This window comes from Mobula birostris, chromosome 13 (genome assembly GCF_030028105.1).
Source record: "Mobula birostris isolate sMobBir1 chromosome 13, sMobBir1.hap1, whole genome shotgun sequence".
NCBI classification, from domain to species: Eukaryota; Metazoa; Chordata; class Chondrichthyes; order Myliobatiformes; family Myliobatidae; genus Mobula; species Mobula birostris.
Genome location: NC_092382.1, coordinates 110,808,839 through 110,831,810, shown reverse-complemented (window position 1 = coordinate 110,831,810; position 22,972 = coordinate 110,808,839). Strand labels below are relative to the sequence as shown.

At 47.0% G+C, this 22,972-nt stretch overlaps 1 protein-coding gene across 2 annotated transcripts in view; it reads left to right on the top strand.

The window, feature by feature from the left end:
* The window catches only part of LOC140207344 (oxidized low-density lipoprotein receptor 1-like), a 172,532-nt gene that overhangs the window by 140,192 nt on the left and 9,368 nt on the right, over positions 1–22,972 (top strand). Inside the window, exons 1-2 of one of the 2 annotated variants that reach the window (XM_072275888.1) lie at positions 13,883–14,232; positions 18,709–18,819. The exons of the other annotated variant lie outside the window; for it this stretch is intronic. Coding sequence (XP_072131989.1) covers positions 14,181–14,232; positions 18,709–18,819 — 163 coding nt within the window. The 5' untranslated portion in view covers positions 13,883–14,180. Of the gene's footprint in view, positions 1–13,882; positions 14,233–18,708; positions 18,820–22,972 lie in introns of those variants that run through there. 2 annotated transcript variants of the gene reach the window in all.

Here is a 22,972-nt window from a genome sequence, read left to right as displayed (position 1 = left end):
TATGTGACGGCTCAGAGGAAGGAGCTGCCCCTGAATCGTTGTGTGTGGGTGTTCAGGCTCCTGTGACTCCTCCTCGTTAGCAGTAACGGGCAGATCTTCTCCGGGGTGGTGAGGGTCCTGAGTGATGGATGCGGCCTTCTCGAGGCATCGCCTTACGAAAATGTCCTCGGTTGTGGGGAGGGGTGAGACTGCCAGAGTGTTGGCTGAGCTTGGAACCCTCTGGAGCCTCTTGCGATTCTGTGCGTTTCAGCCTCCACACCAGGAGGCGATCCGACAAGACAGAATGACCTCCAACGTACATCCATTGAAATTTCCTCATCGTCAATGAGACCCCACATCTGCTCACACTCCTAAAGCTGTGATCCCTTCTGTAAGGAGACAGCTATGGATGCTGTTGTACACAAATACAGAGTGAGGTCTGGAATTAATTCTAACTCGAAATAAAGGAGACAGCAAGAAATGAATCGGACGGCATCACAAACAGTAGGACTGGAAACGTAACTCTTACGATTGAGCACCGAGTGCTCAGCAAGAGGCCTTTAAGTACAGACTTCCCCTGTAGGAATGTGGCAGGAAATAATTGTAAGTCTGAGTCTCAAAAATAAAGAGACTTCACCAAACTCTGGGAAAAGGAATTGCGGAAACCTGCATGTTTGTCCTGTACTGTCGGATACATGACAACCTTCGTGGTTGCATGAACGTTTGGGACCCATTATAGATTCTCCTAGTTGCTGACAGCCAGGAACTCAGGAACTGCAAATAAGTCCATACGACATAGGAGCAGAATTAGGCCATCGAGTCTGCTCGCCATTTCATCACGGCTGATCGATTTCCCTCTCAGCCCCAAATCTCCCGCATTATCGCTTTCATGCCCTGCCTAATCAAGAATCTATCGAACTCTGCCTTAAATATATGCAAATGACTGGGCCTCCACGGTTGCCTGAGAATTTGAATTCCGCAGTTTTCCCACGCTCTGGCTGAGGAAACATAGAAACATAGAAACATACAAAATAAGTGCAGTAATAGACCATTCGACCCTTCGAGCCTGCACCGCCATTCAGTACGATCATTACTGATCATCTAACTCAGAACCCCGTATCTGCCTTCTCTACATACCCCCTGATCACTTTAGCCACAAGGGCCATATCTAACTCCCTCTTAAATATAGGCAATGAACTGGCCTCAACTGATTCCTGTGGCAGAGAATTCCACAGATTCACCACTCTCTGTGTGAAGAAGTTTTTCCTCATCTCGGTCCTAAAAGGCTTTTCCTTTATCCTCAAGCTGTGACCCATAGTTCTGGACTTCCCTAACATCGGGAACAATCTTCCTGCATTAGTCTCTCCAATCCCTTTAGAATTTTATACGTTTCAGTCAGATCCCCCTCAGTCTTCTAAATTCCAGGGAGTATACGCCTAGTCGGTCCAGTCCTTCAGCATATGAAAGTCCTGCCATCCGAGAAATGATTCACATTCACCCCTCATTACTCTCAATTGCAGCGAGGTCAGGTCACAGTACTTACAATACCGCAAATATGGCATTATATTTGTATTGCACAATTTGAGAGCGAAAAAATGGAAGGAGTTCCATGTAATATTTTGGCACAGCAATACATTTGAGATCTGAGATAACTTTTACTAAGGCCTCAGACCTTAATAAGCGTTTTAGGGCTATGGCTTCCTCACAATCACCGTTAGGAAGGGCCAGGTTACGCAACTTTCAAAGCTGTATAAATACCCTGAATTCTCAAACCTTGTACCAATAATCTGCAGCCATGGGCTCCTTCAGCAGCTGCCCAGCGCTCTGGAAATTAAAAGAATTGATGCCCACAAAGCAGGAGAAGCCTAGAAGAAGATAGCAAAGTGTTTTGACGTAGCCGTTTCCTCATTTCGTTATGTAATTAAGAAATGGCAGTTAACAGTAACGGTGCAGGTCAAGTTGAGGTCTGGAAGACCAAGACATTTTTTCCGAGAGATCTACTCATATGATCGCTGGTGAGGCAAATCAAGATCCCCTTTTGAATGCAAAAGACCTTCAGGAAGATTTAGCTGACTCTGAAGTGGTGGTGCACTGTTCTACTCTGCAGCGACACCTGCACAAGTATGACCTTCATTGAAGAGTCATCAGCAGAATATATTTCCTGCGTCCTCACCACAAAATTCAGCGTCAGAGGTTTGCAAAGGAACATCGAAACAAGCCTGATGCATTTTGGAAACAAGTTCTGTGGACTGATGAAGTTAAAATAGAACTTTTTGGTCGCAATCGGCAACGATAGGCTTACAGAAAAAAAGGTGCAGAATTTCAAGAAGATAATACTTCTCCAACTGTTAAACACGGGGCTAGATCCATCATGCTTTGGGATTGTATTATATCTAGTGGCACGGGGAAAAATTCATTGGTAGAGGGAAGAATGAATTCAATTAAATACCAGTAAATTCTGGAAGCAAACATGTAAAAAAGCTGAAGATGAAAAGAGGATAACGTATAACAGGATAATGACCCTCATCATACCTCAAAATTCACAATGGACTATCTCAGGAGGCGGAAGCTGAAGGTTTTGCCATGGCACTCACAGTCCCCCAACCGAAACATCATTGCAAATCTGTGGATAGCCCAAGAATGTCAGAGAACTAGAAACCTTCTGTAAGGAAGAATGAGTGAAAATCCCCCGATCAAGAATTGAAAGACTGTTCGGTGGCTATAAAAAGCGTTTACAAACTCTGATGCTTGCTAAAGGGGGTGTTACTAAGTACTGACCATGCAGGGTGCCTAAACTTTAGCTTCGGGCCCTTTTGCTTTTTTGTTATTTTTTAACCTGAAAAAGGTGAACACAAAACAATAAAAGTAATATTGCTTAAAACATTAAAGAAATGTGTCATCTTTAAGGTTATGTCTTTTGGAAATCAGGTCATCTTTTACTCGCTTAGATATTCACAATAACAGAATTTTTAACCAGCTGAGCCCAACCTTTTGCATGCCCGTGTATCTGCATTAAAAAGCAGCGCCTTGCGATTCTTTTGAACAACAACCAATCGGTGAAGCGGATTCATGAGCAAGGGCAAATAAAGATAAGACTGGACCAAATGTTGGTAGGTGTGTTTTTAGATTATTTATTGTTTCCTTTTTTATAATTGCACAGTGAGTGCAGTAGGCATGCCTGGAAGGAGAGTTGAATGCTTCTCCTGCAGGACGTGGGACGGCAGGGAGACCGAGATGAGGGATTCATTTTACGGGACAGAAAAGAGGTTCTGTGGGCCGGTAGGCGACAACGCAGCTTGGGCTGTTGGTCCACTGACTGCCACTGAAATCCGCAGATGACCAGAACAGAGCTTGTCATCTGCCGAGCGAACAATAGGGGGCAGCACACACTCCTGCCTGGAGACCACGTCACACCACCCCACATTGCGCAGTTCCTTCATTTTCTCTGCCCCGAGCACTCTCTCAGTTCAGACCTGAACTGGACGGGAACTAATATCCCAGCGGGAAGTTTTCATATAAGAGGGGGAGTGAAACTGTTTATACTCCAGATGCAGAGGGATGAAAAGCACAATGTCAAAACTCATCGTGGAGTGGTTATTTGCACAGATGTTGTTAAGATCTCAGACAAACTCAGGAATTAAAAGTTTCAGCTTGGGTCTCATGTTCTGAGCTGAGTGCGTTTCCATGCAGGAAGTATTGTACGGAAGGCAGATGAGCTCAGGGCAGGGGTCAACGATCGGAATTGTGATATTGCCGACCTTAATGAGGCGAGTTTGCAGCACCGGCGGGACACTCAACATTCCGGGTTTCGATTGTATTAGTCGTGATGAAGCGGAAAGAATTCAAGGTGAGGGCCGGCTTTTCCAGTCATATTCCATTCACTGACAAACACAGGGAGAGTGGTGTTCAAATGGCTCTTTTACAGGGACGTGGATGTACAGGGAATGCAGGGAGATGGATGTTGTACAGACAGAAGTGATTCAGTTTAATTGGTATATCACAACTTTGTGGGTCTATGAGTCTGTTCTGTTCGGTGATTTTCGTCCTCTGCTCTGTACGAGGGGCAAAGAGTGAGTTAAGCTCATCGCGCGGGAAGATCAAGGGATGGAGTAGATCAAGAATTTTTAGTCTGTATTGTAAAACACATGACCGGGTCACTTCACAAATTGGCTGTGAACGAGCCACACAGCCTTCACCGTGACACGGCCACAACCCTCAACGGGATACTGAGAGACCCCTTATTGTTACAGTGACACGCACCTCACCGTGACACCGACAACCCTCGCCGTGACAAGAACGCGCCCCTCATCGTGGCACGTCAACATGGACGCCCTGCACCGTGACACGGACACATTCCTCCCCGTCTCCATAACCCACTTCAGATCCCCTGCCAATTTCCGTCAAAACGTCACTCTGCTACACTCCTCCCCGTCTCTCTCACACACTCCCTCTTTTACACAACTCATGTCTCCGTCACCCCCTCTCCCTTCCAAACTGCCCGTCTCCGTGACTCATTCCCTCCCCTGTAGACTTGCCCGTTGCGGTCACCCCTTAACTCCCGGGCGACCATCCCGTCTCCATGACCCATAGCATTTCCAACAGGCCTCCACATCTCACTCGTTTTCCCCCACTGTCAAATCTCTCTCTTTGTGTTCACGGTTAATTGCAGGGTAAATGGGATCGGGTTTAAATCTGTCCCCTTCCAGAGGTTATTAAATCTTTCGCTTTGGGCCCCTGCAGAGCTCTGAACGCACAGCCAGATCGTCTGGACCCACACCAGTTGTTCCAATGGCTGTAATCGCACCAGCCTTTCCCTGGACACGACTCTCCTCCCCGTCCTTCCTCTTCCGTCAGCAGGCCACCTGGTCACACACCCAGACACCATCTCCGAGACACACACACAATTCGAGATTACAGGAACGCCAGAGTGCTGGGAATTGGTGAAATGAGGGTGAGTGGTGTTGGAGGGAGGGAGCTTCGTACTCCTGTAGAATGTGATACGATCCTGCAGGGGTTACTTTACATTTCTGACGGCAGGGGTGAATGAACGGTTAATATTTAATGATCGCCACTGGTTGTCTGACCTAAGCAGTGGATGGTATTTCACCCAGGGTTTGGCCCCGGGGTTGGGTGAAGAAATGGTGTGGAGTGATCTTTATTATTGCTCTGACACTGGTGTGTGTTATTGGACAGTACGGAGGGAGCTTCACTCTTGACTTCACAAGGAATGATATGATGGATCTTTGCGGGGGGATAGTCGCTAAGTGATTCCAGAAGTGTGTGATGGGATTGTATGGAGCAAGCTTCTCTCTGTGTTTGAATCATAACCATAGGTCAGACAATCTCGGCGTTTGAACAGACACAAGTTAGAGACAAGGAATGAAAAATAAATGGTCACTCACTCGTTTGGCGAGTGTGCATTAAAAGCAGTACTTCGCCGAAATTTCGGCGTTTGATCAGCAGCCAATCAGGGAACCGGATACATTAGCAACTGCAAACAAATGGAAATCTGTTGCAAGCGGAGCGGCCATTGTTGGAGTGGACACTCTCGAAATGGTCATTCGCTGATTGATCTTTCATACGAGAAAGCGAGGAGAGGTTTGAGTGAGGGAAGGCGCAGAGCCGCAGAGAGATTTTCTGTCGTGTATTCATTGTTTCCTTCTCTATGACTCTTCAGTGGGTGAGTGAGCAACCGCAGGTCATGTTCCATATAGGTCCCAATGAGATCAGTATGAATGGGGAGGTCGATCTGTAAAGTGAGGTCACGGATTTAGATATTAAGTTTAATTCCTGGACCACCACCCGTCCCAGTGAGGCCACAATTTGGAAGACCATACAGTTTAGCACGTGGTCAAGTAGTTATTGTAAGTGGGAGGTCTTCAGAATTTGGAATCATGGCGCGTTTTCCAGGGAAGTTGGGATATGCACAGAAGAGAAGATTTACACCTAAAATGGTTGTGAACTAACATCCCCAGCGGGAAGGTTTGCAAGAACTGCCCATGAGGGTTTTTTTGGGACAGTTGTAGAACTCGAGTTGCAGGGGGAGCGGATTCAGGGTCCCTGAGCAGTTAGCAGAGTCGATATGGAGACAGATGTTGTAAAGACCTCAGACAAAGGCAGGAATCAAAAGTTTGAGCATGATGCGGCTGGTATGCTGAGCTGCGCATATTTCAGGACTGCAAGCGTTAAATAAAGACACATTCATTTTCCTTTTAGACTCACAAAGCTACTCATAAAATCCGGCCAACAGACGCAAAAAATGCTGGTGAGCGCAACAGGCCAGGCAGCATCTATACGAAGAGGTCCAGTCCACGAACCACTTCCTATAGATGCTGCCTGGCTTGCTGCGTTCACCAGCAGTTTCTGTGTCAGTTGCTTGAATTTCCAGCATCTGCAGATTTTCTTGTGTCTGCAGAATATCCCCAATTAGGCCTCACCAAAGTCTTTTAAACTCTTAAAATTAAATCCTTGCATTTATATTCAAGCCCTCTGGAAATGAATATCGATATTCGATTTGCCTTCGCCAAGACCGACTCCACCTAATATTTAACGACCCGAGAATCGCGCAGGACGATTCGCCATTGCGCCGCAGCGACAAATTTGTCTTCCCATTTAGAAAGTCTTCTGTACTCTCATTTCCTCAGCCAAAGTACATAAAAATACACTTCCCCACACTGTACTCTATCCGTTCATTTCTGAGGCAGACAATAATTGACATTCGGAATCTAAAAGGGAAAGAGACAGCTAACCACTCACCGGGTAGTGGGAGTGCCGAAACCTGGAAACCTGTAGCTGTCAGTCGGGACCATGATACCTATGTGTCTGCCTGAATATGTTGGGCCCAGTGTAGATCCTCAGAGATGCTGAAACCCAGATTCCCAGAAACTTCAAATCTGAGGATGGTGACACAATTAAGCCATTTGGCCCATCGGGTCTGCACCAGCATTTCATCTTTGCTGATCCACTTCAGTCTGAATCCCAATCAAACTCTGACTTAAATATGCCAGTAACTTCCCCTCCAAGGGCGCCAGTGGCAACGAATTCCACAGATTCACCTCTCTCTGGCAAAATAATGAGAATAGGTTGAGTGAATTATGAGAGAAAACTGGCAGGGAACATAAAAACTGACTGTAAAAGCTTTTATAGGTATGTAAAAAGGAAAAGACTGGTAAAGACAAATGTAGGTCCCCTACAGACAGAAACAGGTGAATTGATTATGGGGAGCAAGGACATGGCTGACCAATTGAATAATTACTTTGGTCTGTCTTCACTAAGGAGGACATAAATAATCTTCCAGAAATAGTAGGGGACAGAGGGTCCAGTGAGATGGAGGAACTGAGCGAAATACTTGTTAGTAGGGAAGTGGTGTTAGGTAAATTGAAGGGATTGAAGGGAGATAAATCCCCAGGGCCAGATGGTCTGCATCCTAGAGTGCTTAAGGAAGTAGGCCAAGAAACAGTGGATGCATTAGTGATAATTTTTCAAAACTGGTTAGATTCTGGACAAGTTCCTGAGGATTGGAGGGTGGCGAATGTAACCCCACTTTTTTAAAAAAGGAGGGAGAGAGAAACCGGGGAATTATAGACCGGTTAGCCTAACGTCGGTGGTGGGGAAACTGCTGGAGTCAGTTATCAAAGATGTGATAAGAGCACATTTGGAAAGCGATGAAATCATCGGACAAAGTCAACATGGATTTGTGAAGGGAAAATCATGTCTGAGGAATCTCATTGAATTTTTTGAGGATGTAACTAGTAGAGTGGATAGGGGAGAACCAGTGGATGTGGTATATTTGGATTTTCAAAAGGCTTTTGACAAGGTCCACACAGGAGATTAGTGTGCAAACTTAAAACACATGGTATTGGGGGTAAGGTATTGATGTGGATGGAGAATTGGTTAGCAGACAGGAAGCAAAGAGTGGGAATAAACGGGACCTTTTCAGAATGGCAGGCAGTGACTAGTGGGGTACCGCAAGGCTCAGTGCTGGGACCCCAGTTGTTTACAATATATATTAATGACTTGGATGCGGGAATTAAATGCAGCATCTCCAAGTTTGCGGATGACACGAAGCTGGGTGGCAGTGTTAGCTGTGAGGAGGATGCTAAGAGGATGCAGAGTGACTTGGATAGGTTGGGTGAGTGGACAAATTCATGGCAGATGGAATTTAATGTGGATAAATGTGAAGTTATCCACTTTGGCAGCAAAAATAGGAAAACAGATTATTATCTGAATGGTGGCCGACTAGGAAAAGGGGAGGTGCAACGTGACCTGGGTGTCATTATACACCAGTCATTGAAAGTGGGCATGCAGGTACAGCAGGCGGTGAAAAAGGCGAATGGTATGCTGGCATTTATAGCGAGAGGATTTGAGTACAGGAGCGGAGAGGTACAACTGCAGTTGTACAAGGCCTTGGTGAGACCACACCTGGAGTATCGTGTGCAGTTTTGGTCCCCTAATCTGAGGAAAGACATCCTTGCCATTGAGGGAGTACAGAGAAGGTTCACCAGATTGATTCCTGGGATGGCAGGGCTTTCATATGAAGAAAGACTGGAGGAACTGGGCTTGTATGCGTTGGAACTTAGAAGATTGAGGGGGGATCTGATTGAAACGTATAAAATCCTAAAGGGATTGGACAGGCTAGATGCAGGAAGATTGTTCCCGATGTTGGGGTAGTCCAGAACAAGGGGTCACAGTTTGAGGATAAAGGGGAAGCCTTTTAGGACCGAGATTAGGAAAAACCTTTTCACTCAGAGAGTGGTGAATCTGTGGAATTCTCTGCCACAGGAAGCAGTTGAGGCCAGTACATTGGCTATATTTAAGAGGGAGTTAGATATGGCCCTTGTGGCTACGGGGATCAGGGGGTATGGAGGGAAGGCTGGGGCGGGGTTCTGAGTTGGATGATCAGCCATGATTATAATAAATGGCGGTGCAGGCTCGAAGGGCCGAATGGCCTACTTCTGCACCAATTTTCTATGTTTCTATGTTTCTATGAATTCGGCCTTTTCTCCTTGGAACGACAGAGATGAGAGGTGACCTGTTAGAGGTGTATAAGATGATGAGAAGCAATGATCACGTGGATAGTCGGAAACTTTTTCCCAGGGATGTAATGGTTGCCACAAGAGGACACCGGTTTAAGGTGCTAGGGAGTAGGTACAGAGGTGTTGTCAGGGGTACATTTTTTTCACTCAGAGAGTGGTGAGTGCGTGGAATCTGCTGCCAGCAACGGTGGTGGCGGCGTTTAAAATAGGGTCCTTTTAAAAAAACTTTCGTATAAGTACATGGAGCATAGAAAAATAGAGGACTATAGGTAAGCCTAATAATTTCTAAGGTAGGGACATGTCCGGCGCAACATTGTGGGCGAATGGACTGTATTGTTCTATAGGTTTTCTATGTTTCTATGTTTCCAATCATTTTCATTCACCTCCATGGAACACAGTCGAAAGTTAGCACATCCTTTTTATCTAAGGGGCACAAATCGACTCACTATATAACCCAAATTAGGCCTCACCAGTGTCTTTTAAAATCTTACAATCAAACCTATGCATTTATATTCTCGCCCTCTGGAAAGGAATGCGAACATTCGCTTTGCCTTTCTCACCACCGACTCCACCTGTAAGTGAACCAGCAGGGAATCGTGCCACGGGATCCACAGATCCCTTTGCGCCTCAGCTCTTTTATTTTTCTCTCCACATAGAAAACAAAAACGTTTATACTTTATCCTTACCATGAAAGTACGTGACAATAGACTTCCCCACACTGCACTCCATCTGCTACTGCTTTGCTGAGTTCCCTAATCTGTCTTCAACACCACCTGCAGATTGGAAATGCTACGAGCGACCTGCACTGACTGCGGTTTCCCGATGAGGAAGTCAAACGTTCTGTTGCAGAGGGAGATAGCCTGTCCCAGGCTTTGCAGCCTGTTGGATAGAACTGAGGACGTGACTGTGCTGAGCGCTGAGCTGTTGTCAATAAACCGCAGCGTGACGTAGGTATTGTTTTTTCCCAGTTGGTCCAAAGCCCGGTGGAGAGCGAGTGAGTTAGCAGCCGCTGTAGTCCTATTGTGGACAGAGACAGAGCGCAGAGGGTCAATGTGTTGTCCAGTATAAATCCTCAGAGATGCTATCACCCAGGAAATGTAAGATACTTTATTAGAGAGGCATACAGAATCATGGTGGTCAGAACTAAGACGCAGTTAGCAATAGAATGTTTAAACATGTTCTCAATAGTGTGCTGAGCTGCATATATTTCAATAAATGAAGGCGGCAGGAGAGGCGGATAATTGTGTTGAAGATGAGGCAACTGTTTACAAACAGAGGCTTTGTGTCGTGAGGAGAGGCTATTGACGGCAAATTTGCAGTCAGTAGGATGAGTTACAATGTAGAAGGTGGACACAATCGCGGATGATTTCAGGACTGAAGGTGTTATATTTGAATGCACACGGTACACGGAATAAGAAGATGAACTTCGCGCAGTTGCAGACTGGGAAATATGATGTTGCATGCATTACTGAATGATGGCTGCAGGAGCGATTCCCATGGGTATCGAATTGCTTAACCAATAGAAAACAGAGAATGGGATACATGGGCGTCACTCTGTTTCGCAATCAGTGATGAGCCGTGTGCGCGGGGGTCGGTGCTGCGTACGCGACTGTTCACGATATACATCAATAGTCTGGAAGAGGGGATCCAGTGTCGTGAATCTGGGTTTTCTGATGATACTAAATTGATTGGAAAAGCAACGTGTGTAGAAGATACTGAGAGTCTGCAGAGAGATATAGATAGGTTGACAATAGACAATAGACAATAGGTGCAGGAGTAGGCCATTCGGCCCTTCGAGCCAACACCGCCATTCACTGTGATCATGGCTGATCAATCACAATCAGTATCCAGTTCCTGCCCTATCCCCATATACTTCGCCTCCGCTATCTTTAAGAGCTCTATCCATCTCTTTCTTAAAAGCATCCAGAGACTTGGCCTCCACAGCCTTCTGGGGCAGAGCATTCCATACATCCACCACTCTCTGGGTGAAAAAGTTTTTTCCTCAACTCCGTTCTAAATGGCTTATCCCTAATTCTTAAACTGTGGCCTCTGGTTCTGGACTCACCCATCAGCGGGAACATGCTTCCTGCCTCCAGCGTGTCCCATCCCTTAATGAGCTTATATGTTTCAATAAGATCCCCTCTCAGCCTTCTGAATTCCAGAGTATACAAGCCCAGTAGCTCCAATCTTTCGGCATATGACAGTCCCGCCATGCCGGGAATTAACATTGTGAACCTACGCTGCACTCCCTCAATAGCAAGAATGTCCTTCCTCAAATTTGGAGACCAAAACTGCACACAGTACTCCAAGTGTGGTCTCACCAGGGCCCTGTACAGCTGCAGAAGGACCTCTTTGCTCTTGTACTCAATTCCCCTTGCTATGAAGGCCAGCATGCCATTAGCTTTCTTCACTGCCTGCTGTACTTACATGCTTGCTTTCAGTGACTGATGTACAAGAACACGTACATCTCGTTGTACTTCCCCTTTTCCTAACTTGACTCAATTTAGATAATAATCTGACTTCTTGTTCTTACCACCAAAGTGGATAACTACACATTTATCCACATTAAATTGCATCTGCCACGCACCTGCCCACTCACCCAGCCTGTCCAACTACCCTGCATTCTCAGAACATCCTCCTCATATTTCACACTGCCACCCAGCTTGTGTCATCAGCAATTTTGCTAATGTTACTTTTAATCCCTTCATCTAAATCATTAGTATATATTGTAAACAGCTGCATGCCCAGCACTGAACCCTGCAGTACCCCGCTGGTAACCGCCTGCCATTCCGAAAGGGACCCATTAATCGCTAAGCTGCGTGAGTGAGGGTCTGGCAGATGGAGTACAACGTTGGTAAAAGGGATGTCACCCACTTTGGAAGGAAAAATGGGAGAGCAGTTTATTATTTAAATGGTAAAAATTGCAGCTTGCTACTGTGCAGAGGGACTCACAAGCTCCTGTACATGAATCACAAAGGGCTGGTTTGCAGGTGCAGCAGGCTGTCAGGAAGGCAGATAACCATATATAGTTATATGGTTATATGGAATGCTGGCATTCATAGCGAGAGGGGCTGAATTTAAGAGCAGGGACGTTATGCCGCAACTGTTCACGATACTACTGAGGACACACCTGTAGTATGCGTGCAGTACCAGTCGCCGTACTTGGGGAACAATGTAGCGGATATGGAGGCGGTGCAGATGAAGCTCACCAGGTTAATTCCAGAGATGAGGGGATAAGACAATAAGGGGAGACTGAGTCACCTGGGACTGTATTCACTGGAATTCAGAAGAATTGGAGGAGATCTTAGAGAAACATTAAAAAAAAATGAAATGAATATATAAGATAGAGGCAGGAAAAATGTTTCCACTGGGAGGTGAAACTAGACCTGAGGTTCGTTGCCTCCAGTTTCGGGCTAGTTGATTTAGGACGGAGATGAGGAGGTACTGATTTCCCCAGAGTGTGGTGAACCTACGGAATTCTCTGCCCAGTGAAGCAGTGGAGACTACCTTAGTAAATAAGGAGATAAAAGGAAGTGGAAGAGAAGCGATGGAAAGAAGGAATGTGTGGTGGGAGAAAACGGGAAGTGACGGAGTGTGGATGGGAGGAAGAGGTGAAGGGACGGAGGGAGATGGGCCGAAGTAGTTGGGGCTGGCGTAAAGGGGCAATGGATGTGAGGAAGGGGAAGGAGAGAGGAAAAGTGAGAGACGGCTGGACATCCCAGGCCAAATGGCACCTCATCCAGAAACCCAACCCTCGACAGGTTTAATGTGCAGGGAGAATGCAGGGAACTCCGTGGTCTGGTTGCAAGTGTGGGTGGGTGAGGATATCTCCAGTTCAGGGCGCCAGGGCTGTTGGTGGTGGGACGGAGGAAGAGAGCGGGACTGATGGAGAGAGAGTGAAATAATACAATGGGGAGGAGGAGAAGTTTGAAGGAAAATAAATGTAGAGAGTGCGTACTGAGGGAGGGAGAATGTTTGAGGAGGGGAGAGAGGTAGGAGGGAAAGAGAGAGGGAGGAATGCTGGGAAGGAAAGCGGAGAGTGAGGAGATGTTGGAGAAGAACAAGAGTGAGATACAGGAGAAGGAGAGAGAGGACAGAAAAAGAAGAGAGAGAGAGAGAGGGAGTGAGAGAGAGTGAGAGAGAGAGAGAGAGAGAGAGAGAGAGAGAGAGAGAGAGAGAGAGAGAGAGAATGCCATGGTATAAAGTAGGAAAGAGAGAGTGCGCCATTGGACAAGGAGGCGGAGAAAGTCTGTGGAGGGAATTAATTTCGAGAGGAGATGTTATCCCACTCGGAGGAGGAGGGCTTATTCACCACGGTGGGGGTTTGTCCTGGGGCCGTGCTTTCTCGCAGACTGCAGATCTGAAGGTCCGGCGATTAGCAGGAGCAGTGGCTGCGTCGGACGCGTAAACCAGGAACCAACGGTGGATGCACATCTCCCCGAAAATACAGGTTCGATATGAGTGACACAAGTCTCTCCTTCATTTCCTACTGCCCTTATTATCTTATCCCTCCTTTCCATTTCTTTTCTCCTTCCCTCCCCATTTTTTTTCCTCTCAACGTCCTTCGTCTACATTTCTCTCCTTCAACCCTCCCCACGCATCTCTCTGCCCTCTCTTTAGTGCTCCATTTGTCCCTCCCTCTGCTCCTCCCCGCTCCCTCTCATTCCGTTTCTCTCTCTCCCTCTCGTTCTCCAGTTCACCGCCATCTTTTCTCTCTCTCTCTCACAATCTATCCAAATCTCCTCACCCTCTATTTCTCTACCTCACTCCGTCCTCCTCCCGTTTACCATCTTCTACACACTTACTTTCCCTTCTTTCCCATCTTTCACTCCACAGTCTCCCTCCTCTCAGCTCCTGTAGCATCTGTACACTGCCGCCCACTTCTCTCTGTCTCTGCAGATTCCCAATCGGTCTCCTCCCTTCCCTCCCCTTACTCCACACTTTCAACACTCCCCACTCCCCTCCAGTCTAATATCGCTCGGCCTCCCTCTCCAACATCCTCTTTCTCTGTGCTCCCCGCACTTCCTCTCCCTGCTCTGCCTTCATCTCTGTGTCAGCTGTCCATCTGGTGTTTGCTGGAGTCGGACCGCCTTATCGACACGGACTTCCTCTAATAACGGCTCCTTCCCCTTCGTGAGCTCAGAGACACAGAGAGTCCTGAACAAGATGGACGTGAATGTGGAGCTCGCCGAAATGGGCCCGCAGTCTCCTTCAAACGGTGAGTGGGGCAGAAAAACGGAGGCGGGGGGGGGGGGTGTGGAGAGATAGATCCATTCTGTATTCATAGAAACACAGAAACATAGAGAATAGGTGCAGAAGTAGGTCACTCGGCCCTTCGAGCCTCATCGGCATTCAGTATGATCATGGCTGATCATCCAACTCAGAACCATGTACCAGCCTTCCCTCCATACCCCCTGATCCGTTTAGCCACAAGGGCCATATCTAACTCCCTCTTAAATATAGCCAATGAACTGGCCTCAACTGTTTCCTGTGGCAGAGAATTCCACAGATTCACCACTCTCTGTGTGAAGAAGTTTTTTCCTCATCTCAGCCCTAAAAGGCTTCCCCTTTATCCTCAAACTGTGACCCCTCGATCTGGACACTTCCAACATCGGGAACAATCTTCTTGCATCTAGCCTATCCAATCCCTCTAGGATTTTATACGTTTCGATAAGATCCCTCCTCAATCTTCTAAATTCCAACGAATATAAGCCTAGTCGATCCGGTCTTTCATCATATGAAAGTCCTAACATCCCAGGAATCAATCTGCTGAACCTTCTTTGTCCTCCCTCTATGGCAAGGATGTCTTTCCTCAGATTAGGGGACCAAATCTGCACACAATACTCCAAGTGTGGTCTCACCAAGGCCTTGTACAACTGCAGTAGTACCTCCCTGCTCCTGTACTCGAATCCTCTTGCTATAAATGCCAGCATACCATACGCCTTTTTCACCGCCTGCTGTACCTGCATGCCCACTTTCAATGACTGGTGTATAATGACACCCTCGTCTCGTTGCACCTCCCCTTTTCCTAATCGGCCACCATTCAAATAATAAACTGTTTTCCTGTTTTTGCCACCAAAGTGGATAACCTCACATTTATCCACATTAAATTGCATCTGCCATAAATTTGCCCACTCACCCAACCTATCCAAGTCACTCTGCATCCACTTAGCATCCTCCTCACAGCTAACACTGCCGCCGAGCTTCGTGTCATCCGCAAACTTGGAGATGCTGCATTTAATTCCCTCATCTGAGACATTAATATATATTGTAAACAACTGGGATCCCAGCACTGAGCCTTGCGGTACCCCACTAGTCGCTGCCTGCCATTCTGAAAAGGTCCCTTTTGTTCCCACTCTTCGCTTCATGTCTGCCAACCAATTCTCTATCCACATCAATACCCTACCCCCAATACCGTGTGTTTTAAGTTTGCACACTAACCTCCTGTGTGGGACCTTGTCAAAAGCCTTTTGAAAATCCAAATATACCACATCCACTGCTTCTGCTCTATCCACTCTACTAGTTACATCCTCAAAAAAATTCTATAAATTCGTCAGACACGATTTTCCTTTCACAAATCAATGCTGACTTTGTCCGATGATTTCACCGCTTTCCAACTGTGTTGTTATCACATCCTTGATAACTGACTCTAGCATTTTCCCCACCATCAATGTTAGGCGAACCGGTCTATAATTCCCCGGTTTCGAGGATCCTCCCACCGCCCCGGGGCCCGGCGAACTGTCAATCACTGCACAGACAGGTCAGAGGTCGCAGTAATGACGTCATTCTGGAGCGTTTCACGAGTCATGCACCCAAGTCTCCAATACCTAATGCTTCTGAACAGAGCACTCGTTCCATAGACGGACCACCATCTGGGTAACAAAAGGTTGTCACTCGGCTGCCCAAGTAAATCTGTTTCCCCTCTCATCTTCGCCCTGGACGCTGTGGTCCTCGATTCTCCAGGCCTGGAGAATGTGATTGTGCTCATTTACTCGATCTGTGCCCCTCGTGCTTTGTACACCTCAGTAAGGTCATCCTTGAGCTCAACATAAAGACCCAACCTGCCCGACTTCTCTCAGTAATTCAGTCCCTGGCGTCCAGTCAATATCTGCAACTCTTTCCAGCTCAAAGTGTTGCAAGACTCAGCTAATAATGATCAGGGATGCACAGGGCGATCTGTATTTGCCGTCAAGTACCCGTATTGTCTAATCTGACGAATAGATAAAGTACGAAATATTGCCTCCGCACCAGCTTATTTTTCAGCCAGCCATTCTTGTTTGGCAGTCAGCCATTCTTGTTTGGCGTGGTGTCAGGATTGGTCTCCTTTCAGATTAACCAGGCCTCGAGCCTTTTTTTTTCACCCTCAACCCGGCACGGATGGAAAGCGTGTCCGGGGGGTGGGGTGTTGGTGGATGTGGCCCGTCTTGGATTCGAACTCGGGAACTTTCGCTCCGGATCCGGCGCTGATGCTATTGCGTCACTAGCCGGCCTCCGTACCAGCGAAGTTATCCTGACCTTTCATGCTCGGTCAAAGTACAGAAAAGTTATTACTAGGTACAAAGGAGTTTTTGCTGCTGGCCACATGTTCTTCGTAGGCGTTTTGACTTTCCACATGTCCAAGATTTAGTTGTTCTGTTTCTCAGTGACCTCTGGCAGCAAACTTGAAACGTCTTTTTTTTCCGAAATCATGAATTGCATTCCAGTGTCATTGGCTAGTGGTCACGTGTCTGACTTTAACACATTTCCATTGGCCCTACTCCATTTAATCTCCATTTAGCAGCAAGTCACAATCTGTAATTTATGGCTCGCAGACCAACATTCACAATTCCGCGTGTTCTACCCAATCAAATAACGCCTCACAAATGACGTCTTATTTGGAAATGATCCCTTAGTTCAGGAGATTGCCTGTGACATCACTGTGTCTACTTTAAATTTCGCATCAACCAAGCGACTAACACACAAAATGGAGAACACAATCTCTTCTTGAAATGGCAGCCTCCCTCTGCTCCCTCGCGGCAGGAGCAAAGCCATCTGCATCTATTGTCCCTGATTCATTTGATATCACCAATCTTCAACTGCATTTCTTTCTGGCCAGCAAATAATATCCTTCCGACAGCAGGGTGAGCAAAACTGGACCCCGTCCTCGAAGTGCAGCCTCGCCGACACCATGTTCATCTGCAACGGGGCCTCCCCATTCCTCTACTCGGTGTCCTTACTGATGAAGATCGGCGTGTCAGACGCCCCATTCACCGCCCTGTGTACCTGTGACTCCACTTTCAGAGATCCATGTACCTGCAGACCCGTGTCTCTTTGCTCCTCAACTCTCTCCAGGGACCCTCCAGTTCAGTGTGAACCTTTACCTTTGTTTGTCTTCCTGGAATATGAAAACAAATTAGTCAGTCAAATCTCCCTGGGCTCCACACCATTATACAGAATAGCCTATCAAGAGGAGGAATTAGTTAGACTTACTAGAGTCCCTATACTTTATCTCCTCTGCCCTGCCCTCGTCAGCCTTCTTGGCTCCTCAGTCAGCTTGGTATGTTCCTGTAGGACCTCGCCCATCTTTCTCGAGGCACCACCGAAAGCATCCAATCACAATGCAGCTCGACTTGAGGGAAACTACTCCGTCCGTGACCGCAACTAAACTGCAGAGAGTCCAGGAAACAGCTCAGCAGATCAGGGGCACCAGTTTCAGCTCCACGGACTCTCTCGGCACTTCCCGCTGCGTCGCTACAGCAGACAGCCGAATAAAGATTCCCATCCACCCTGGATAATTGTATTACCCTATATCACCACCTATCGGTGGAAGATAGTAAAGCACGTTTCACCAGCCTCAAAGACAGTTTCTAACCTGCTTCATCAGACAATTTAATAGACCACTATTCTGATAAGTTGTATTCTTGACTTCAAAGTTTACCTCGCCGTCGCCCTTGCACCTTATTGACTGCATGAACTGAACTTCCTCTGTAACTGTGACACTTTACTCTGCATTCTGTTACTCTTTTACCCTGTTCTACTCCAATGAAGGGATCTATATCTGTGGCATTCCGCTGGGACCTCTTCTGTCTGTGATGTATATGCCGGGGTGGTGAGGAGTGAGGACAGTGGGAGAAACGGTGAGGAGGGAGCACAGTATAAATTAAAACACTCTCTCCCTTTTCAAACCTCATTCTCTTTCTCTCCTTCACTTGCCACGGTCCCTTTCTCTCACTCTTCACCTCTCTCTCTCTCTACCCTCTCTCCCTCCCTCCCTCTCCTCCTCCTTTATCACCCCGTCCCTCTCTCAAACTCTTTCCCCTACTGTCTCACACTGTTCCCTTATCTTCACCCTCTCCGCTCACTGTCATCCCTTCCTGAACCACAGTCGTTCTGCCCACTTCTCTGTGTGCCTGTATTCCGCTCATCTCCCCTCCACGCTTTCCGCTCCTCCCTATCCAGCTCTATCTCCCTCTCCCCGATGGTTTCTCCTCTCGCTCTTTCCCCTCTCTAATACTATCTTCTCTCTCTTCTCCATCCTTCTCCCACAGATCTCCGCACACTCTCCCTTCTCAATCACCCTCTCTTTCAGCCCCCATCCTCCTCGCTTACCCCCTCTCTCTTCTGCTGTCTCTTCTCTCTCTCCGCGACTCTCTCCCCCATTTTCTACCCCTTTCTCAATCTCTCCCTAATCTGCCTGTCTGACTTTCTCTCCCAGACGGCCTGACCGCCACCAGCCCAGAGTTGAACATTGGGGAAGACATCGATGAGCGCGAGGATCCTCCCATTGCCTCGGGATCCGGAGGGATGCCAACCACTGCACAAACAGGTCAGAGTTCACAGTAGTGATGTCATTCGCTCAAAATATTCAAATTTCTAATTAGAAACATAGATACATAGAACACCTACAGCGCAATGCAGAGCCTTCGGCCTACAGAGTTGTGCCGAACATGTCTCTACCTTAGAAATTACTACGCTTACCTATACCCCTCTAATTGACTAAGCTCCATGTACCTATCCAAAAGTCTCTAAAAATACCCTGTCGTATACTCCTCCACCACCGTTGCCGGCAGCCCAATCCACGCACTCACCACTCTCTGAGTAAAGAAGTTACCCCTGGCATCTCCTCTGTACCTACTCCCCAACACCTTGAACATGTGTCCTCTTGTGGCAACGATTTCAGCCCTGGGAAAAAGCCTCTGACTATCCACACGATCAATGCCTCTCATCATCCTATACACCTCTCTCAGATCACCGCTCATCCTCCGTCACTCCAAGGAGAAAAGGTCGTGTTCACTCAACCTATTCTCATACGGCATGCTTCCCAATCCCGGCCACATCCTTGTAAATTTCCTCTGCACCCTTTCTAGGGCTTCCACATCCTTCCTGTATTGAGGCGACCAGAACTGAGCACAGTACTCCAAGTTTGACCGGGGTCCAATACATGCTTCAACAACTCCTCGCAGCTACTAAATTAAATTTCACTATTGATGAAGGCCGATCCACCATACGCCTTCTTAACGACAGGGTCAACCCGCGCAGCTCATTGGAGTTTGTTATGGACCCGGACCCCAAAATCCCTCCGATCCTCCACACTGCCAAGCGTCATAACATTAATATCATATTCTGCCATCATATTTGACCTACCACAATGAACCACATCACACTTACCTGGGTTGAACTCAATCTGCCACTTCTAAGCCCAGTTTTGCAGCATATCAATGCTTCGCAGTAACTTCTGACAGCCGTCCACACTATCCACAACACCTCCAACCTTTGTGACATCAGCAAACTTTCTAACCCTTCCCTCCATTTCCTGATCCAGGTCATTTATATAATTCACCAATAGCAGGGGACCCAACACAGATCCCTGAGGCACGCGGCTGGTGACCGACCTACGTGCAAAATGTGACCCGTCTACAACCTGACTTCTCCTTCTGTGGGCAAGCCAGTTCTGGATCCACAAAACAATGCCCCCTTGGATACAATGCCTCCATACTATCTCAATAAGCCTTGCATGCGGTACCTTATCAAAGGCCTTGCTGAAATCCATTTCCGCTGCACCTACTGCTGTTCCTTCATCAATGTGTTTAGTCTCATCCTCAAAAATTTCAATCAGGCTCGTAAGGTATGAACTGCCTATGACAAATCCATGCTGACTACATCTAATCATGTTGTACGTTTCCAAATGTTCATAATTCCTGACTCTCAAGATCTTATCCATCAACTTACCAACTACTGAGGTCAAACTCTGTGGTCTATAATTTTTTTGAGCTATCTCAACTCAATTTCTTGAATAAATGAGCAATATACGCAACGCTCCAGTGCTCCGGAATCTCTCCCTCACCATTGATGATGCAAAGATCATCGGCAGAGGCTCAGCAATCTTCTCCCCCGCCTCACAGTAGCCTGGGGTACATCTCATCGGGTCCCGGCGATTTATCCAACTTAGTGTTTTCCAAAAGCTCCAACACATCCTCTTTCTTAATGCCTACATTCTCAAGCCTTTCAGCCTGTTGCAAGTCATCACTACAATCACCGAGGTCATTTTCCGTAGTGAATATTGAAATAAAGTTTTCAGTAACTTCCTTTGCTATTTCCTCCGGTTCCATACTCACTTTCCCACTGTCACATTTGATAGGTCCTTTTCTTTCGCGTCTTACCCCTTGCTCTTCACATGCTTGGACAATGCCTTTGGCGTTTCCTTGATCCTGCCCGCCAGCGCCTTCTCATGCCCCCTTCTGGGTCTCCTAATTTCCTTCTTAAGATTCTTCCTATCAGACTTATAATCTTCTCGAGCTCTAACATTACCGAGCTCTCTGAACCTTTTGTAATCGTTCCCTTTATTATCTTGTATATAAGATGACGAGAGGCATTGATGGTGTGGACAGTCAGTGGCTTTTTCCCCCAGGGCTGAAATGGTCGCCACAAGAGGACACAGTTTTAAGGTGCTGGGGAGTAAGTACGGGGGAGATGTCAGGGCTATGTTTTTCACTCAGAGAGTGGTGAGTGCGTGGAATGGGCTGCCGGCAACAGTGGTGGAGGCGGATACGATAGAGTCTTTTAAGAGACCTTTGGATTGCGACATGGAGCTCAGTAACATAGAGGGGTATAGGTAAGCCCAGAAATTTCTAAGGGAGGACATGTACGTCACAACTTGTAGGCCGAAGGGCCTGTATTGTGCTGTAGGTTTTCTATTCTATTCTGTTCTATTCTTTTCCCTTTGACTGGAATAATTCATCTGCCTCGACCACTTTCCTGGGAGCTCATTGCACCTCCAGACTGTGCTGTTTATAAATAATCGGGATGAATTTGCAGATGGGTGCGTTGCTCAGTTTCATGAGTTGCACGATGCGACGATTCAGTGATATGAAGAACAACAGGATGACAGGACCGTTTAGAGATAAAGTTGGGAAGATGTTCCTGGAGTCTGTGGAAGCGAGAGAGGTCCTCAATGAATGTTTCTCGACGGTATTCGCCAATGAGAGGGAACCTGATGACGGTGCGGACAACATGAGGGAGGTTGATGCTCTGAAGTATGTAGATATCAAGGCATAGGAGGTGTTGGAGTTGTTAAAATCCATTAGGACGGATAAGTCCCTGGGGCCTGACAGAATATTCCCCAGGCTGCTTAACGAGGCGAGGGAAGGGATTGCTGAGCCTTTAGCGAGGAACATTATGTCCTCGTTGTCTAAGGGAATGGCACCGGAGGATTGGAGGCAATGAGGTTTGTCCCCTTGTACAAAAAAGGTTGTATGGATAGTCCGGTTAATTGTAGACCAGTGAGCCTCACGTTGGTGGTGGGAAAACGATTGGAAATGATTCTTAGAGAAAGGATCTATGGGCATTTAGAGAATCATGGAACAGTCAGCATGGCTTTGTGAAGGATAGATCGTGTCTAACAATCCTGATAGAGTTCTTTGAAGAGGTGACCAGGCATATAGATGAGGGTAGTGCAGTGGACGTGATCTATATGGATTTTAGTGAGGCACTTAACAAGGATCCACACGGTAGGCTTATTCAGAAAGTCAGAAGACATGGGATCCAAGGACGTTTTACCAGGTGGATTCAGAATTGGTTTGCCTGCAGAAGGCACAGTGTCATAATGGAAGGAATACATTCTGTTTGGAGGGTTGTGACTAGTGGTGTCCCACAAGGATCGGTTCTGGGATCTCTACTTTTCGTGATAACGATATGGATGTTGGGGTAGAAGGGTGTGTTGGCAAGTTTGCAAACAAGACAAAGGTTGGAGGTGCTGTAGATAGTGTAGAGGATTGTCGAAGATTGCAGAGAGACATTTATGGGATGCAGAAGTCGGCTGAGAAGAGGCAGATGGAGTTCAGCCCGCAGAAGTGTGAGGTGATACACTTTGGAAGGACAAACAGCAAGGCAGAGTGCAAAGTAAATGGCAGGAAACTTGATAGTGTGGAGGAGCAGAGGGCTCTGGGGGTGCATGTCCACACATCCCTGAAAGTTGCTTCACAGGTAGATAGGGTAGTTAGGAAAGCGTATGAGGTGTTAGCTTTCATCAGTCGAGGGATAGAGTTTTAAGAGTCGTAAGGTAACCATGCAGTTCTCTAAAAGTTTGGCTAAGCCACACTTGGGGTACTGTGTCCAATTTTGGTCGTCTCACTACTGCAAGGACGTGGAAGCATTGGAAAGGGTACGGGCAAGATTTACCAGGATGCTGCCTGGTTCAGAGAGTATGGATTATGATCAGATATGAAGGGAGCTAAGGCTTTACTCTTTGGAGAGAAGGACTATTAGAGGAGATATGAAAGACGTATACAAGATATCAAGAAGAATAGATGGAGTGCCTCTTCCCCAGGGCCTCACTGCTCAATTGTAGAGGTCATGGATTTAATGTAAGGGGTGGGAAGTTCAAGGGGGATATTAGAGGAAGTATTTTTACTCAGAGAGTGGTTGGTGCGTGGAATACACTGCCTGAGTCAATGGTGGAGGCAGACAGTAGTGAAATTTAA